We start from the raw sequence: 17,295 nt of genomic DNA on the forward strand, positions 1-17,295 counted from the left end.
AAAGATACAAAAAATGAGATTAATCTACAACAGAAAATTAAGGAATTATCGAATGAAATGATAAAAAACCCAACAGAAAAAAACAAGAAAGAGCTGAGCGAATGTAAATCACAATATAATGAACTCATAAACAAGAAGACTCAGTTTCTAATACAACAACTAAGGTACGAACATTTTGAACACAATAACAAGTCCGAAAAATTCTTAGCTAACCAAGTAAAACACAATAAAGAAAAACAAGAATCCCAGCAATCAAGGATGAGGGCAGAAAAATTAGACAAACACCAGACGAAATAAATCAAATATTTAGAAACTTCTATAAAACTCTGTACTCATTAGAACATGAACCAGACCTGACAGATATCCACAATGTTCTCAATAACATAAACTTACCAAAATTAACCGAAGAACAAAAAAGCATATTAGAAAAACTGATAACATCAAAAGAGCTCCATAATGCACTCTATCAAATGTCTAATAATAAAGCACCTGGACCGGATGGCTTTCCCACTGAATTCTATAAACACTTCTGGACAATACTCGCTCCAATATTCAGTAGATTGATCACGGAAATAAAACACAAAAAGAGATTACCAACAGAAATGAATACGGCAACAATTTCACTTCATCTCAAAGCTAACAAAGATCCCACCTTACCCTCCAGTTACCGCCCATTGTCACTCATCCATACAGATACAAAGATCATAAGTAAGGCCCTGGCCACCAGATTGGAAAAAGTCATCCCATCACTCATACATCCTGATCAGACCGGCTTCATTAAAGGAAGACACTCAACCACCAACATGCGCAGACTACTCAGTCTGATACACCACACAACACTCCATCAACTAGAGACAGCAATAGTTACATTAGACGCAGAGAAAGCCTTTGATAAAGTCAATTGGAATTGGAAATTCCTTTTCACTACTTTACATAAATTAGGTTTCGGAGAATCATTTATCGACTGGATTACAACACTTTACACTTTACCCAAAGACACAGTTAATACTAATGGTTTAATATCACAGAATTTCATTTTGCAAATTTTACTGGAAAAACAAACCACCTAGAAAAACATTACAAAAACACAGAACTCAGGGAGGACTCGAAGCACCTAATTTCCAACAATATCTCTCTGCAAATCAATTACAGTATATAATTAAATGGATAAAACCAAGTCATACAGATGAATCATGGAAAGAGAAAGAACAAGCAATGAGTAATGAAATACAAATCTCAGATTTACCATTTATCAGCACAACACTAAAATGCCAATCCTGCATCAACTCTAACAGCTTGGTGGAAGCTGCACAAGAGCACAAACACCACACTTACACCCACCAAACACTCACCTATATGGCACAACTCTGATTTCCCTGTCACCAACAAAACATCAAAATTACCCAAATAGAAAGAAAAAGATATTACACATTTACATCACATCCTTATGAACAATAACCTGGCAACAATGGCACACCTAAAACAGAAATATAGTATTCAGAATACCTACAACTCAGATCAGTATTAAACTCAAAAATCAAGAATAAAGTAACGCTTGAATTATCCCCACCCATCTCAGAATTTCTCAATATATCCCCATCAAACAAAACCCTATCTAAAATTTACAGGTTTTTATCTCAGTTAGATCAAACAATCTCTGTACCAACAAAGAAATGGAAGATCATCTCCTAATGACGCCCACTGCTGATTTCTGGACTAACATTCTTAAAAACACATTTAACATGACTAACAATACTAATCTCCACCTTATACAATATAAAGTTATCCACAGAGTTCACTACACTAGACAAAAATTACATAAATGGGACTAATAGACTCTGAAATCTGTACACACTGTTTATTAAACACCCCAGACAACTACATGCACTCTTTATGGCACTGTCCACCTGTCCAACACTTCTGGCAACTGATCATAAACCACCTAACACCACTACTGAAACAGCCCACCCCCCCATCCCCATCGCTCTGTCTACTAGGAGACACTTCAAACACAAATCTAAACCAGGAGGAAAACAGGGCACTTTAGGTGGCGCTAACCATCGCCAAAGAAACCATCCTAACAAACTGGAAATCAAGAGGAAATATCACAATCAACCAATGGGAAATATGTGTATTTTTTTAAGTAACACAAAGCAATTAGTGTAGACTTTACTTGCATTTCATTGTTATTTTTTTAATAGTGTTGTTGTCGGTTCAAGTTGTGGTGATGATTACAATATAAATAGCCTAAATAATACATTAGTAACATATTTTTGGCATAATATTTAAAGATTGAGAGTTTCCTGCTGGGAAAGTCTGGCCGAACACGTCTAAAAACACCTTAGTTAAGACCACGGTTGTTCAAACCGATATAGTTCAGACTTCTGTGGTACCAACAAAGTACGATGGTTTTGGGAAACGGTCGTACTTCAGATGTTAGTTAGTTTAACGATGCATCGTACCACGTTAGTTAAATGCTAGGCTCCGTCGTTGTACGGGAAACGCACCCCATTTTATTCCATCAATATATATATATATATATATATATATATATATATATATATATATATATATATATATATATATATATATATATATAAACACACACACATTAACATAAAAACGTTTTTGCCATGCAAGCCAATGTCCACACCTTTGTAGCTTCTTTTTCTGTGTGTGCCCAATGTGAAACCTCTAAAGACCCTGGTCCCACATTGATGTAGACTTTATCACTGACCTTCTTTCATATATTGGTTACACCACTATCCTCACCAACATCGATAGGTTTTCCCGGAGGGAAAGCCAGATGCTTTGTTTCCATTCCATTCCAGACAGCTCAGGCCTTATGTAATCATGTTTTTCGCCATCATGGCATAGCTGAAGATATGCTGTCAGAGATTTCATTGCTTTGAATCTACTTATACTTCCTTACTTCATACCTCTTGACAAAATGATCTACCCTAAGCAGTAAAATAAAATTATTATTGCAGACCTAGGATGACAGTAAAAGCTGTCCACTGTCTGGCGCTGGCAACGAAAGCTCCTCCTTCCACTGCAAGATAACGTGTACTGACCGTCTGGGACCTCAAACGGTTAAACAACGACACTCTCGAACCTGATGAAATACACACTACACAGAGAAACATGCAGGAGCCATAAGTTACTCTCTCTCTCTCACACACACACACACACTCAAACTGAGCTAAAGCCAGTCAGTTCACAAATTCACCTCAATCTGTCTCTTTTCCACTAGAAGGTGAGGAATTCAACGTCACTTCACTGTCACCCAGAGGTCTCTCTCTTGAAGCTCTGGACAACCAATGTCAACAAAACATGCCCCAACAGAATGTGCTTTAGAGCCACATGGTCAAAGATCAAATGCCTGACCTCTCTGGGTCAGCATGGTCTAATGGTCTGAGCAATGTTTTTACTTTTGATGTTTTTTTAAACAATTAAAAGAACCAATTGGCTCTTACTAAGCAGGCGGCATGAACTAAGGGGTGGCTCCTTCTGAAATAAAACCCAGCTAAAAAAAACTCTTGTTTAATTAGTGAAGCAATGCCACAGACCAACCATATTTGTAACAAAGATTGTGAAGAATGTTTAAATTGGTAACTTTACATCAAATAAAGATTCTACTCACACATTTCTTACAATCATGTTCTTTTTGTAACAAACACACACACACACACACACACACACACACACACACATTTTATACTTTATTTTGTTTCCATATACAATATAATAAACAATAAGGAAACAAAATATTTCAATATTTACCATAGTCACATATAGTTCATCCAGGGTGTTACAGCATTTCATGTGTTTATGGATAAAGAAAACAGCGCCTTTTTCAAATATGCATAGTCCCAGTGATGGCTGAAATAGAGCAAAACTTTACCAGTTGTTTAGCTTTTACTCTACTTAATCCCCCAAAACCAAGACCAGGCCCTGCCAATCTATGCACGTGACCAAGACTCCCAACCACCAGGACTATCAGTTGGCATTTAAATCCTAGATTTTCAATAACACTAACCAGAGGTTGGTACTTTTTGAGATATATAACTCTTCCAAATACAGATCAAATGTTGTAGCTGCTTTATTTTTTGAGCATCTAACAATATTTTCGTGATGCTCTAACTTGCAACTTATAGACTATTTCATTACTGTAGACAGAGGCTTAAGCCACAGTTAGTGGATCCTTCACTACCCTTTCAGAGACATTTACAGGTTCTCCATTTAACCCTGTCCATTTTAATTCTGTATCAGTTCTCCTACATAAATCATTAAGATCTGGCCACACACACACACACACACACACACACACACACACGTTTACTCACAGTCTGCATTCTTCATAGACTGTCTCTTCTGTGAGGGTTTAGAGATGACTTTAATGAGTCCACTTTGAAAGGAGCCGATCTCTTGACCTCCACTTTGGAACAAATGAAGCATCAAACGAAAGTGTTTTCTCTTATCCGTATCTGAAATGTATAGAGTCTTAGCACAGGCAAACATCTGTAAAAATACAAAAAAAAGATAAGGTTAGTTAAGACAGCATTTCAACTACATCAATTTTTCATTCCTGTCATGCAGAAACCTTCAAAATCTTAAATCAAGGCAAAACAAACATCATTATAATATTAAATTTCACAATGTATAAATATTCATTCAAGAGCCTTTATATACAATTACTCTATTATACATTGATATTTTTAAAATAATAGGTGTAGCATTGTTCTTTAATATTGTTCTTATATAGCTGATAACTGACTGGTTTTAGAAAAAAACATGAACAACACATACAACACAAAACCTCCAGTGAGCAAGACAAAGGAAAAACTCATTCAAAGATGGAGGAAGAAACCTTGAAATAAATTCTTTGCCTAGATAAAGAGTTTGTTGGACTGTTGGAAAACCTCTTTTAGATATCTATGCTGCAGCTTTTAAATACGCTTCTGTGTAGCACCAAAAAAGCTTTTGTTGTGTGCAGTACTAGAAATGTTCAGTAAAAGATAATGGACTAAATGATAAATGTGAAATTTAGCTTATTATTTCAGAAGATAGCTCTGGTGACATTAGAAGAAACTGTGTTTTAGAAGTAATAGCCTTCAGGAAAGAACACAAATGACAAGTGTGTGTCTGTAAATAGTGAGAAAACCTGGAAACTCTTTTTTTTTTTTATGTCTCGCAATGTCTCTAACAGGAATTTCCTGCTAATCTCTAACAGCACAGTCACGTTAGATTAATGTCACATGGTCTGTTCGACTTTAATATCAGGGCTACTGTCTTACCCTTTTTTCTGTTTGTTCCTCAAAGCTCAGCTTGAAGCTGTCTGTCTGTGGCCCAGGGGAGCTGTCCAGACCCATATACCCACACAGACGACAGCTAGACTCTCCATGACCTATAGCTTGTGAATAGTGAGAATGAGCAAGAGAGAGTAAGAGAGAGAGAGAGAGAGGTAGAGAGAGAGAAAAAAAGTGAGAGAGTGCTTTTGGAAAACCAGTCCCTGATCTTTCAGATCTAATTTGTGACTAATCTAATATGTATGAATAAATAAATTAATTTTTTTTCCACACCTCATAACTTGTGTCTGAGTTGTGTTCTTGCTTTTCTCAGTAAGAGCTTCTTATTCATCGCCACAACGTATTAAAACTACAGTGTTGAGTCATTGTCTCAGATTGAAAGGACGAACAAAATGCAACCATGGAGCTGGTTTTCCTTTATAAATCATTGCTTGTTTCGATCAACAATTTCAATTAAATATATCATATAGCAGATGAACACAGGGGTATTTAAGATGTGAAATGAAGTTTACAGGATTTACAGAAAGTGTGCAATAATTCTTTAAACAACATAAGGCAGGTGTATAAATTTGGTCACCCTTGTTTTAATGATTTTAATATTTTTTGGATTAAATATTGGAACAAAAAAATTGTTTGGTAAGCTCATTGACTCTTGACTCTTGACATATACAGGTGAATCCAAATATTAGAGAAAGGGTTAAGGGGCCAACTGCAAGTTTGTCTCCTCCTTGCATCTTCTCTGAAGAGCCTCAAAACAACACTCCTAAAAAAATGACCTGAAAACTTTAATGTAATGATAAAGTGATTATAGTGGGAGACTTCAACATTCATTTAGAAAAATTGGATGATCCATTAAAAAAGGCATTCACATCGATTTTAGACTCAGTTGGTATTACTCAAAATATAACAGGACCTACTCATTACTGCATTCATACTCTGGATTTAGTTTTGACCCTGGGTGTGAGCATAGATAACCTGAATATTCGTTCTTAAACCTCCGCAATTTCAGATCATTACCTTATTTCATTTAAATTACATCTCAGTCATAATTTATGTACATCCCCTAGTTACTCTATGAAACGTTCAATAACGTCTTTTACAGCCCAACAATTTACTGATAAGCTTCCAGATTTATCAACTATAATGTATTCTCCTGTAGACCCAGTAGAACTAGACAAACTAACTGAAGGTTTAGAAAATACCTTTCGCTCTACCTTAGATGCTGTAGTTAGTATAAATTTTACAGTGGAAATATCGATCAACTAAACTGGAAGTGTTTCACTCTGCGTGAAAAGACAACGATTTTATGGACTTCTTCGATAGTAAAATTTAAAATACTAAAACAGGTACTACCAGATATAATTAAACCTCTGTTAATGATAGTAAACTCATCACTCACCCTAGGCCATGTACCCAAAGCCTTTAAAACAGCTGTAATTAAACCTCTGATTAAGAAAACAAATCTTGATCCTAGTGTACTGTCTAACTATAGACCTATTTCAAACTTACCGTTTATTTCTAAGATTTTAGAAAAAGCTGTAGCCCAACAACTTTGCTCTTACCTGCAAAAAAACCAGATCTATGAAAAATTTCAATCTGGATTTAGGCCTTATTATAGCACTGAGACAGCTTTAATTAGAATAACAAACGATTTACTTATAGCCGCCGACCAAGGCTGTGTTTCCCTACTGGTACTTCTCGATCTGAGCGCAGCCTTTGATACAATAGATCATACTATCCTTTTAGAAAGACTAGAGAACATGGTCGGTGTAACAGGAACTGCCTTATCATGGTTTAAATCATACTTAACCGATCGTTATCAGTTTGTGAGGATAAATGATATGTCTTACAGTTATACTGTAAGACTATATACTATATACTATATACTATATATACTACTGTATATAAGGTAAGATATGCAATTCCACAAGGCTCTATATTAGGACCGTTATTATTTACATTACATATGCTCCCACTGGGCAAAGTTTTTAGAAAACATGATGTGAATTTTCAAACCTGATGACAGAGTGAGAATTAAGAAAATCGAGGATTGTGTAGAAGATGTAAAATCATGGATGTCGCACAACTTCCTCCTATTAAATAGTGATAAAACAGAAGTTCTCCTATTAGGCCCCAAAGCTGCTAGAAATAAATGATCAGACTTAATGCTAAATCTGGCCGACTTCTCAGCCACCCCTGGTTCAGCAGCTAAATACCTTGGAGTTATCATAGATTCAGATCTAGCATTCGATAAACACATATCTAATGTTACTAGAACAGCTTTTCTACACCTACCATTGCCAAGCTATGAAATGCCCTATCACTGCATGACGCAGAAAAATTAGTACATGCCTTCATTACCTCAAGGCTAGATTATTGTAATGCACTACTGTCTGGATGTTCCGGCAGTAACTTAAATAAACTTCAGCTAGTTCAAAATGCTGCAGCCAGGGTCCTTACTAAAACTAGAAAATTTGACCATATTAGACCAGTCCTATAAGCTCTGCGCAAATTCCGCATAGACTATAAAATTCTCCTGTTAACGTAGAAAGCCCTACACGGGCTCGCTCCTGAGTATTTGCGAGACCTCATCACCTATTATGAACCACCGCGATTACTTAGATCTCAGTAGGGCTGTGCGATACTGCAAAATTTGGTATCGATCCAATACCAAGTAAATACAGGGCCAGTATTGCCGATACCGATACCAATACCGATACTTTTTACTACTACCATCTACTTTTGTGTAGGGGAGGGCAATGTATCATTATTTATTTAGTAAATGCATCATCAAATATGCAAATTTGAATGAAAGCTTGAATTTTCATAATTACTTAATTGTTTTGTAAGTTTTCCTTTAATTAACCATGTTCATGATGATAATAAAACACAGGACACAGTTTTCAGGTAAAAAAAAATTTAAATAAGTAACTTATTGTTTATTGAAAACTTAAAACTGCAGTTGCAATTAACAAACTCAAGATGTTTTTTTTTCTATTTGAAATGCACTAAGTAAGAAAAAAAATACTTCTACTGGCTGTCTGGCTTTTTGCCTTTCTGCTAGAAATTATCCCCTGAGGATCCCAATTTGGGACCTGTTCCCTTGTTGAGAACTACAGATTTAAAGATTTTTGTTCAGAAACAATAACATGTTTACATTTTTCCCTTTTAGTGAACTTCTCTCACTTACTAACTGACCTGCCTTGGAGAAAATCCTTTCTGCTGGTACAGATGTTGCAATTACTGTCAGGTGTTTTTTGGCAAGCTTGCTCAGACAGGGGAATGTTGGCTCATTTGTTTTCCACCAAAGAAGTGGGTCTCCATTCCGTGGTATTGGCTTCTCTTCTGAGTAGCGTCGCATTTCAATAAAGGCATCAGTTCCAGGTGTGCGATGTTCCTGGGATGCAAGGACTTGGGAGACAAATTCTGCCCATATCCCACCTTTTGCTGCAGGTGAGCTTGAGGTAGTTGCAGGAGCAGCTACTGAGACGGAGCTGGTGGCAGAGCTTGTGCTTGGTTCGGGAGCTGACACTGAGGTCTGGTTCACTGACTGCATTTCAGTAATCAGTCGTTTTTTCACAGCTTCAACATTTGCCATGTCACGGAACCCAAGGTTTTTAAATCTTGTGTCCAGGAATGTGCTGACAGCAAGACCATAAAAGGGTTCAATGGCTCTGAAACGGTGCTGGCACTGTGATGACAGCTCAGCAGCTAGCTTGATACCTTGGCTCTCATGAGTTGCTGTTGATCTCTGAAGTAATGTAACCAGGGGTATCACTTTTGAAACTGAGGCATGTTTCTCTGTCGATATCTCTTTTGTGACTTCTTCGAATGGTCTCAGGGCATCAGTAGAGAGACTAACCATGGACCAATCTTCCTCACTCAAGCACAGTGAGCTCTTTCCACAAAGACAAAGTACTGTAGTAACAGCTTCCTTTTGCTCAAGTAGTCTCTCAAACATGTAGAAGACAGAGTTCCACCGTGTTTCAACTGACTGAATCAGTTTGTGTTCTGGTAACTTCAGTTGTTTCTGAATTTCTTTGAGCCTCTCTGCTGCTCTTGTGCTGTGGTGAAAGAATGCTACAATAGCACTGCATTTCCGCTGGATGTCAAGAAGGTCAGGGAGAGCCTTAATGGAGTCTTTTACCACTAAGTTCAAGGTGTGTGCGAAACATGGATAATGTGCCCAAGCTGCTTTGCGTACAGCAGCAACCATATTGGCACCATTATCTGTGATTACAGCATGAACTTTGGCAGTTATGCCCCATTCATCAGTTATTCTTGATAGTTCTGAGCAAATGTTGTCAGCACTGTGTTTTCCTGAAAAACTACTGGTTTCTAAGACATATGCTTGCATTTGCCAGTTTTCATCAATGACATGGCATGAGATAGTTAAATAAGCCTCTGTGGCTCTTGATGTCCACATATCAGTTGTGAGGACAACTGTTTGAAACTTAAGAATCAATCTCATCACGTAAGTATCGATGAATGCCCAATACCAATGTTAGTATCGATACTATCAATATTTTAAATCGATCCGCCCACCCCTAGATCTCAGGGTTCTGGTTTCTTAGTAGTTCCTAAAATTCAGAGGAGCTCTGCAGGAGGAAGAGCTTTCTCTTATAAAGCACCTCAACTCTGGAACAATCTCCCCGAATATGTTCGGGACTCAGACACAGTCTCAATCTTTAAGTCTAGACTGAAAACTTACTTGTTTAGTTTAGGTTTTGGTAATTAATGTTTTTCCCTTTAGATAAGGCTTCAGATTCAGGGGTTCATGGACAGAGGGAATTGTGGTAAACTGAGATGCTGGTGCTGCTGTTCTCCCACTGCACACAGTCACTCAGGTTTGTGGACGGTGGAGTGGGTGGATGCCGGTGTTTCAGGGAGCCTCCATGTCTATGTTACCTTCTGGCTCTCTCCCTTTAGTTAGGCTGATTTATTCAGTTCTGCCGGAGTCATGAGCCACACTCTGATAATGTTTTATATTCTCTGTTTTACATAAATCCAGTTAAAACTAATTCCATCTCTCTGCCTTCCTCAAACCCTCATATAGAGTCATAACCTTATAACCTGTAATCATGTGCTTATTATAGTAATGTTCCTTTGACAGTTAACATAAAATATTTATTCAGCCATATTCATATTTCAGGTATTCAGCATAGCTATATATTTTTGTAGGTAGCACATCTATTTACTGACCGAGTTACTGACTGAGTTTCTGAAGTCAGCTCTTCTCCTTCACCCACCACAGATCAGCTGCTCATCATCCATCTTACTCTCCACTACTGATTACATCCAAGCTTACATAAATTCTAACTGCTTTCATTAGTGGTGCTGCTATAATCTTACATATATAAGACCTATGTGGATATATAAAGACTTTTTAAAATGAATTTAAATGCTCTTTTTCCTTGCACTCACTGGGGGCACTGTATTTTCTATGTTTAATGTTTTGCCTGTTTCTTTGTACTGTGAACATGTTTCTGTAAAGCTGCTTTGTGACAACACCAGTTGTAAAAAGCGCTATAGAAATACATTTGATTTGATTTGATCTGTCAATTTCTACTGTGAGGAACATAGTGAGGAAATGGAAGACCACAGACACAGTTCTTGTTAAGGCAGAACAAGAAAAATCTCAGATAAGCAGAGGAGAAGGATGGTGAGAACAGTCATAGTCAACTCACAGATCAGCTCCAAAGACGTACAGCATTATCTTGCTGCAAATGGAGTCACTGTGCATAATTTAACTATTCAGTGCACTTTGTACAAGGAGAGGCTGTATAGGAGAGTAAGACAGAAGAAGCCTTTTCTGAGCACACGCCACAAACAGAGTCGCTTGAGGTATGCTAAACCACATTTAGACAATGCAGCTCAAATGTAGTTGTTTTTTTTTTGTTTGCACAGGTGGAGAATAAGCAGTACATCCAACAAATGAGGAAATGATCAATGCGTCAAAAATAGGTTGTCAAAACAGAACTTTACAAGAATCTTACATGAACTTCACACCATCTCTATCTCTCTTAGCCACACACACACACACACACACACCAAAACTCCAGAAAAGAGCTGTCAAGAAACTTCAGAAAAGGCTGGGCAGTCACAAAACCCAAATCTAAAAAAAAAACAAAAAAACAAGTAATTCCACAGATTAACACACACACATGCATACACACACACACACACACACATAGACACACAATAACTCTCGAAAAGATAACTTCAAAGCAGGAAGGAGGAGAAGAAAAGTCTATTATTTTAGAATGCTAAACTTCACTGGGCAGTGGCACTGGCAGGGAAACCGGCAGATGGATTTAAATTAAAAAAGAAAAACAGATAAAATCGGAACATGCTTTTCTAAATATTTGGATATGAATATGTGTAATTCAAGATTACATACACTTCTAAATACAGTTTATGGATATGAATAGGCCTATGCCTAATTCCAGTTAAGAATAATATAAAAAAAACACTTCTCTACCTTAGTGAGACTTCTGGCATTGGGAGGAGTCAGCTAGCTTCTCATAATCTGGGCAGTAGGAGCTGAGCACCAGCCATAAACAGGCCGCGAGGTGGTCATCAGTCAATGTGGTTCTGTACTTCGACTTGATTATTTTCATGTGTGAAAAGGCAGACTCACACAAATATGTTGATCCAAAAAGGGAAGTCATATTCAGTGCACATTGTCTGAGGCTTGGATACTTTTCTTCCAGCAGCAGGTTCCAAAATTCACCACTTATGCCATGTGTTGCTCTGGATTTGATCTCAATGTCATTTTGCAGTGTGAGAATTTCATTCTCAACAGCACTGGCATCCAGGCTGAAGAGTGTGGCTACTTTGGACATAATGCAATCCACATCAACATTTTCCCCAAATGGAAAGCATAGAAACTGATCTACGGGCTCAATGGAATCAAAGTCAGTAAACTGGCGCTCTTGGATTTGAATTAGTTGCTCTTTAGGAGCAAGTTCCACACTGTCTTTGCTCTGACGGTGGAGCTCTGCCTTCATGTGCGGAAAGTTCCTTAGATCACACTTTTGCAAACTGCTTAACAGCAACCGTAACTTCGTTTTAAAGACGTTCACTGAACTAATCATGTTGGCGATGTGCTTTCCTTTCCCCTGCAGCTCGAGATTCAAGTCATTGATCTTATTGGTGACATCGAGGAGAAAAGCCAAATCAGTGAGCTACTGACCGTCTTCTAGCTTCTTCTAGCTTCTAGCAGTAGCATGGGTTATTAAGTGTTTCAGGAACTTGGCTCAGCCACCTGATGTCTGTGTGCAGCAGCAGAACGGTGTGGTTTGCACCTGTCTCCTCGAGCTGAGCACGGAATAAACGCCTCTATAAACTCCTGGCCCGAACAGAGCACGCGATTTTCATTGCCACGTCCGTGACATCCTTCATATTTAAAATCTTCCTGCACAGCCCTTGTTGGTGAATGATGCAGTGGTAGCTCAAAAAAATCCGGGAAAGATTCCGATAGTTTGCACAGAGCAACTGTCATGCCTGCTGGTCGTTCCAGCATTCAGAGATCAGCATCTCCGGACTATTGAACTGACTCCTCCCACACACACACACCTGTGTGGAATAGCTCATTAGCGACTCTATATATTCCTGAACTCTATCTCTGCCTCCTTGCGAGGTATTGCCACTCTCCGTGTCTCTATCAAGCGTTATCTGGTTTATTGTATGTATTTTCTGGTTTCGACCCTTTGCCTGTCTGACTCAGATTTTTGCCTTGTGGATTTTGTAATCTGGTTTTTGACATTTTTGCCTGTTTTTGACTCTGAGCTTGCCTTGTGGACTGTTGTTAATAAACTCTGCGTTTTCATCTTTAAATCCTTATCCGAGTGTTACAGCAACGAATCGAGCAGTACGCCCAACCATAGATGAAGCCCCATCCATTGTGATAGATGGCATTTTGAAGAGAGGTAAATGCGGCATCTTTAAAATATTTCTTTCGCTTTACCAGAACTCCGCTCACACAGTAAGACGCTACCATGGCAGCTTTATTCCTATTAACAGGTCTCGTGAACACTGCCTGCTTTGCTTCTAGCTGTCTCCTAAGTTAATTTACCTTTTCAGTTCGTAGAGCTGATTTCGCCGGTAAATCATAAGCATACCTCTTGTGAACTGTGAGAAAATGTCGCTTCAAATTCCCCTTCTTCGGAATGGCCCCAGTAGCATTACAGATTAGACACATCGACTTTGAATTTGAATAAGTAAAAAAGTAGTCCCCCTTCCCACTCGGGATGAAAGTGATAATTTTTAGCTTTTTTTGGCTTCCGCCATTATCTCCTCAGCTTCCACTATTCTGGCTTCTTCGTCTTTACACATTAGAGTCCCTGGTTACAACCTAGCAACCGTGGCAAACCATACCCAGCAACAGAAAAGGTTGTGTAAATTATTATTTTTTTTTTTTAGGAAAATACATACTGGCCTCTCATAAACAATGGTTTAATTATTGTTTTTCTTTAAGGTTTATTTATTTATTTTTTTGGTCAAAGCCTTAAATACATGGTAACACTTCTCGCGATCGACTGAAACTCCGCCCGCAATCGACTGGTTGGGCACCCCTGCTTTAGAAAGCATTTAAAGGCTGTTATTTCTGCAAAAGTAGGATCTACTAAATATTGATAAGTTTTTTTGTTAGGGTGTCCAAATTTTTGCACCTGCCTAATTTTGTTTAAAGTATCATTGCACACTTTCTGTAAATCCTATAAACTTCATTTCACTTCTCAAATGTCACTGAACAACCAAGGATTTATAAAGGAGAATCAAATATTCTTTTGAAAATTAGAACTGAATGTAACAAATATATTTTACGATGTAATGGGCTCGAACCTTTCAGATGTTCTTGTCTAAGATTCCATCCTGTCCCACAGAGATACACACATGGAGGAGGGCAGAAGAATCTGTACATAAGAGTATATGTACAGATGGACATTTGGGTACCTAAACACTTAAAGTACACTACAAGATATTGCAATCTAGAATAAAGCATGAAAAATGACCCAGTGATAATTCCCAGTTTATAAATGTCCTTCAACGAAGTTAAAATATATCCAACAATGCTTATAGACAACATTAGTAATTTCAACAAACTGAAGGCCTTTAACCACACTGGCCATGATTTAATCAATAATATTAAAGTGTGTAATTTCATTTTTTGCCGCTCAGTGATCAAACTTTGTGCCTAAAATATTTCACATTAAATCAGAAATGTAGAAAAGAGGTGTGAGGTGTGCTCAAAACTAAACAAATCATATTTGATTTAGGCAAATTAAGGAATTAAAAATGTAGAGCCTATACGAAATATAAAGTACACCCCTCACATTCCTTTAAATATTTTATCATATCTTTTCTTCGGACAATAATATAGAAATGAAATGTAATAATTTTAATTGTCTGTGTACACCATTATAGATCTTACAACAATATAAGGGGTGTACTCTTTTGTTAGATAATAGCTAACAAAGCAAATATACCATTTAGGGATAGAAAGCAAAGGCAGAGTTTCAAACTGAAGAATCTTCTGCTTACCGTTTCTCATTGCCGTAGGACTTCTGAGCAACTTTGGCATACAGAATGAGTACTGATTGGTCAGGTCTGAATTGCAGGTACTCATTCATTGACTCTCTGGTTACGCTTGACAGTGAGGAGAAGTTTTGGTCCACCCTACAGATGTGCAATACTTTAATCAAGAAATTACTGAAAAACTTCAGAAATGTACAGCAAACTGAACTTCAATTTTTTCTGCTCTAAACACTAAAGGATCACAAATACTGTGGTCAGCACGACTAACACAAATATAGCCAATTTATTTATTATTCTAAACCCATAGGTGAACCTCACTCTCTTTATATATTTTAATAATTTAATTAGGCAAAATATTTCAATTTCTGTTATAAAAGAATTTTGAGGCCAGCTTGTAGTATGTTAATGTTGATGATCTGGTGATCTGGATATGAATATTATTAGAATTTTATGTTGAATGTTATTGGAGTTTATTTGGATACTGAAGTTTATAGTATGTCAAGCCACATAATTTTACTTAATTATGAAAATAATTGCACCTCGTGCATTACTAATTATGGTATTAAAACTTTTTCGTTTAATAAATGAAACTGGAATCAATCAATCAATCAACCTTTATTTTGACTCGGATGCACATTGAGGGCAACCCTAATTTCAATGTAGCCGAGCATTTACATAAACAGGGATTGACATGACAAAGAAAATAATAGCTAAATTTAATTATTTAAAAATAACAGTAAATAAAATATAGAAATAGATAAAAAAGAAAAATAAAATTAGAATAAAAAATATATAATTTTAATTGATAAAAAATTAAGATCAAAAGAAAATAAGATTAATTCAAGAGAAATTAGTTATAAATGAGTTAAAATGAGCTAAAACTAACTTTTCCATAATACAATAAAAATACAAATAAATAAATGAACTAAAAAAATAAAAGCTATAATAAACATAATAGTAACAATAAAAGAAAATCCAAATAAGATAAAAAGCAATAATACAAAACTATTTAAAATAATAATAATAATAATAATAATAATAATAATAATAATAATAATAATCATATTTATAAGAAAACCAAAAAAAGGAAATAAAGAACTAAAAGAAGAACTAAAATGAATAAAAGTTAAGAATGAATAGGATTAAGTAAAACAGGTACAGGCTGTCTGAAGGTGGTTAGATATTAAATGTTAAAATGATTTAGTGACACCAGTGAGCTGAGCTTTAGAGTTTCCTGTAGTGAATTCCAGCTCACTGGTGCACTGTAGCTAAAAGCAGATTTTCCCAGTTCAGTAAAAACTTTGGGAACCTGGCAGCTGATCCAATCACTAGAGCGAGTCTGATAATTACTGTTTTTTACATTCATCAATGAAGTGATGTATTCTGGCAAATGACCGGAGAGTGTCTTATAAATAAAAATCAACCCGCGTGTTTCCCTTCGTACCGTTAAAGATGGCCAACTTTTGCGTAGAGCTCACAGTGATGAGTTCTGTACGGATCTCCAGTAATAATTGGGGTTGCAAGACGCAATAAAAAGGGGTCCAGCCCATCTTCTCCAGTGGCTTTTCGTGGATTCATTTCAGCCAGGGCATGCTGCAACTAAATATGGAGAATATGGCTGAGGTGAGAAGAGACCATGTGTTTTAGAAACAGTAGAGTTGGGATCAGTTTTATTGAATATGTTTGTGCTATTTCTATCAAAGATGTGGCCAGCTGCAGCAGCAAAATGTGAGTTAAAAGCTTGACATATTTCCTTCTGGTCAGAAATCAGCTTATCATTAACTAAAACACTGGTTGGAAAAGGAGGGGAATTATTTTTGAGGGAATTTACTTTTTTCCAGAAGTTTTGAGGGTTTCTAGATCTGGTGATTAAGTTGAGGTAATATTCTGATTTAGCTTTTCTAACAACAGAGGTATATTTGTTTCTCATCTCTCTAAAAGTAAGCCTATGGTCTCTCTCCCCTAAGCGTCTAGTAGTTGACCAAGCTTTGTTTTTGGTCTTAAACAATGAGAAAACTTCACCTGTAAACCAGGGGCTTGACCTGTCTCTTATTCATGACTTTTTGACAGGGGCATGTTTGTTTACCACTGTTAGGAAGGTTTTACTGAAATGATTTAGTGCCCCGTCAACATCTGGGATTTCTGAAGTAAGGTAGATTTTACTCATTGCCAAGTCAGAAAGGAAAGTTTGCTCATTAAAATACCACCAATCGAGAGCCTGTTTTGCCTGCTTCTAATGCATCCGATGGGACAATGATCACTTATGCAAGTTCAAAGACTCCTGAGGCAGTAAATTTGTCAGCTTTATTGGACAGTATTAGATCTATCAGGGTTGACTTGGTAGGCTCTAGGGTGAGTTGGTTCATTGATTAATTGTGTTAGGGTAAAATTTTAACATATTTCCTTTAAGTGATCGGATACATTAGAAAGCCAGTTGAGGTAAATATCA

General features: G+C 36.9%; 1 protein-coding gene across 1 annotated transcript in view; it reads right to left on the bottom strand.

Moving 5' to 3' along the window:
* The window catches only part of rbpjl (recombination signal binding protein for immunoglobulin kappa J region-like), a 50,584-nt gene that overhangs the window by 32,536 nt on the left and 753 nt on the right, over positions 1–17,295 (bottom strand). The window contains exons 2-5 of the mRNA XM_049479411.1: positions 14,853–14,987; positions 14,154–14,224; positions 5,298–5,413; positions 4,347–4,521 (exon numbers count right to left, since the gene is read on the bottom strand). Coding sequence (XP_049335368.1) covers positions 4,347–4,521; positions 5,298–5,413; positions 14,154–14,224; positions 14,853–14,941 — 451 coding nt within the window. The 5' untranslated portion in view covers positions 14,942–14,987. The remainder of the gene's footprint in view (positions 1–4,346; positions 4,522–5,297; positions 5,414–14,153; positions 14,225–14,852; positions 14,988–17,295) is intronic.

The sequence above is a fragment of the Astyanax mexicanus genome, chromosome 5 (genome assembly GCF_023375975.1).
Source record: "Astyanax mexicanus isolate ESR-SI-001 chromosome 5, AstMex3_surface, whole genome shotgun sequence".
NCBI lineage: Eukaryota > Metazoa > Chordata > Actinopteri > Characiformes > Acestrorhamphidae > Astyanax > Astyanax mexicanus.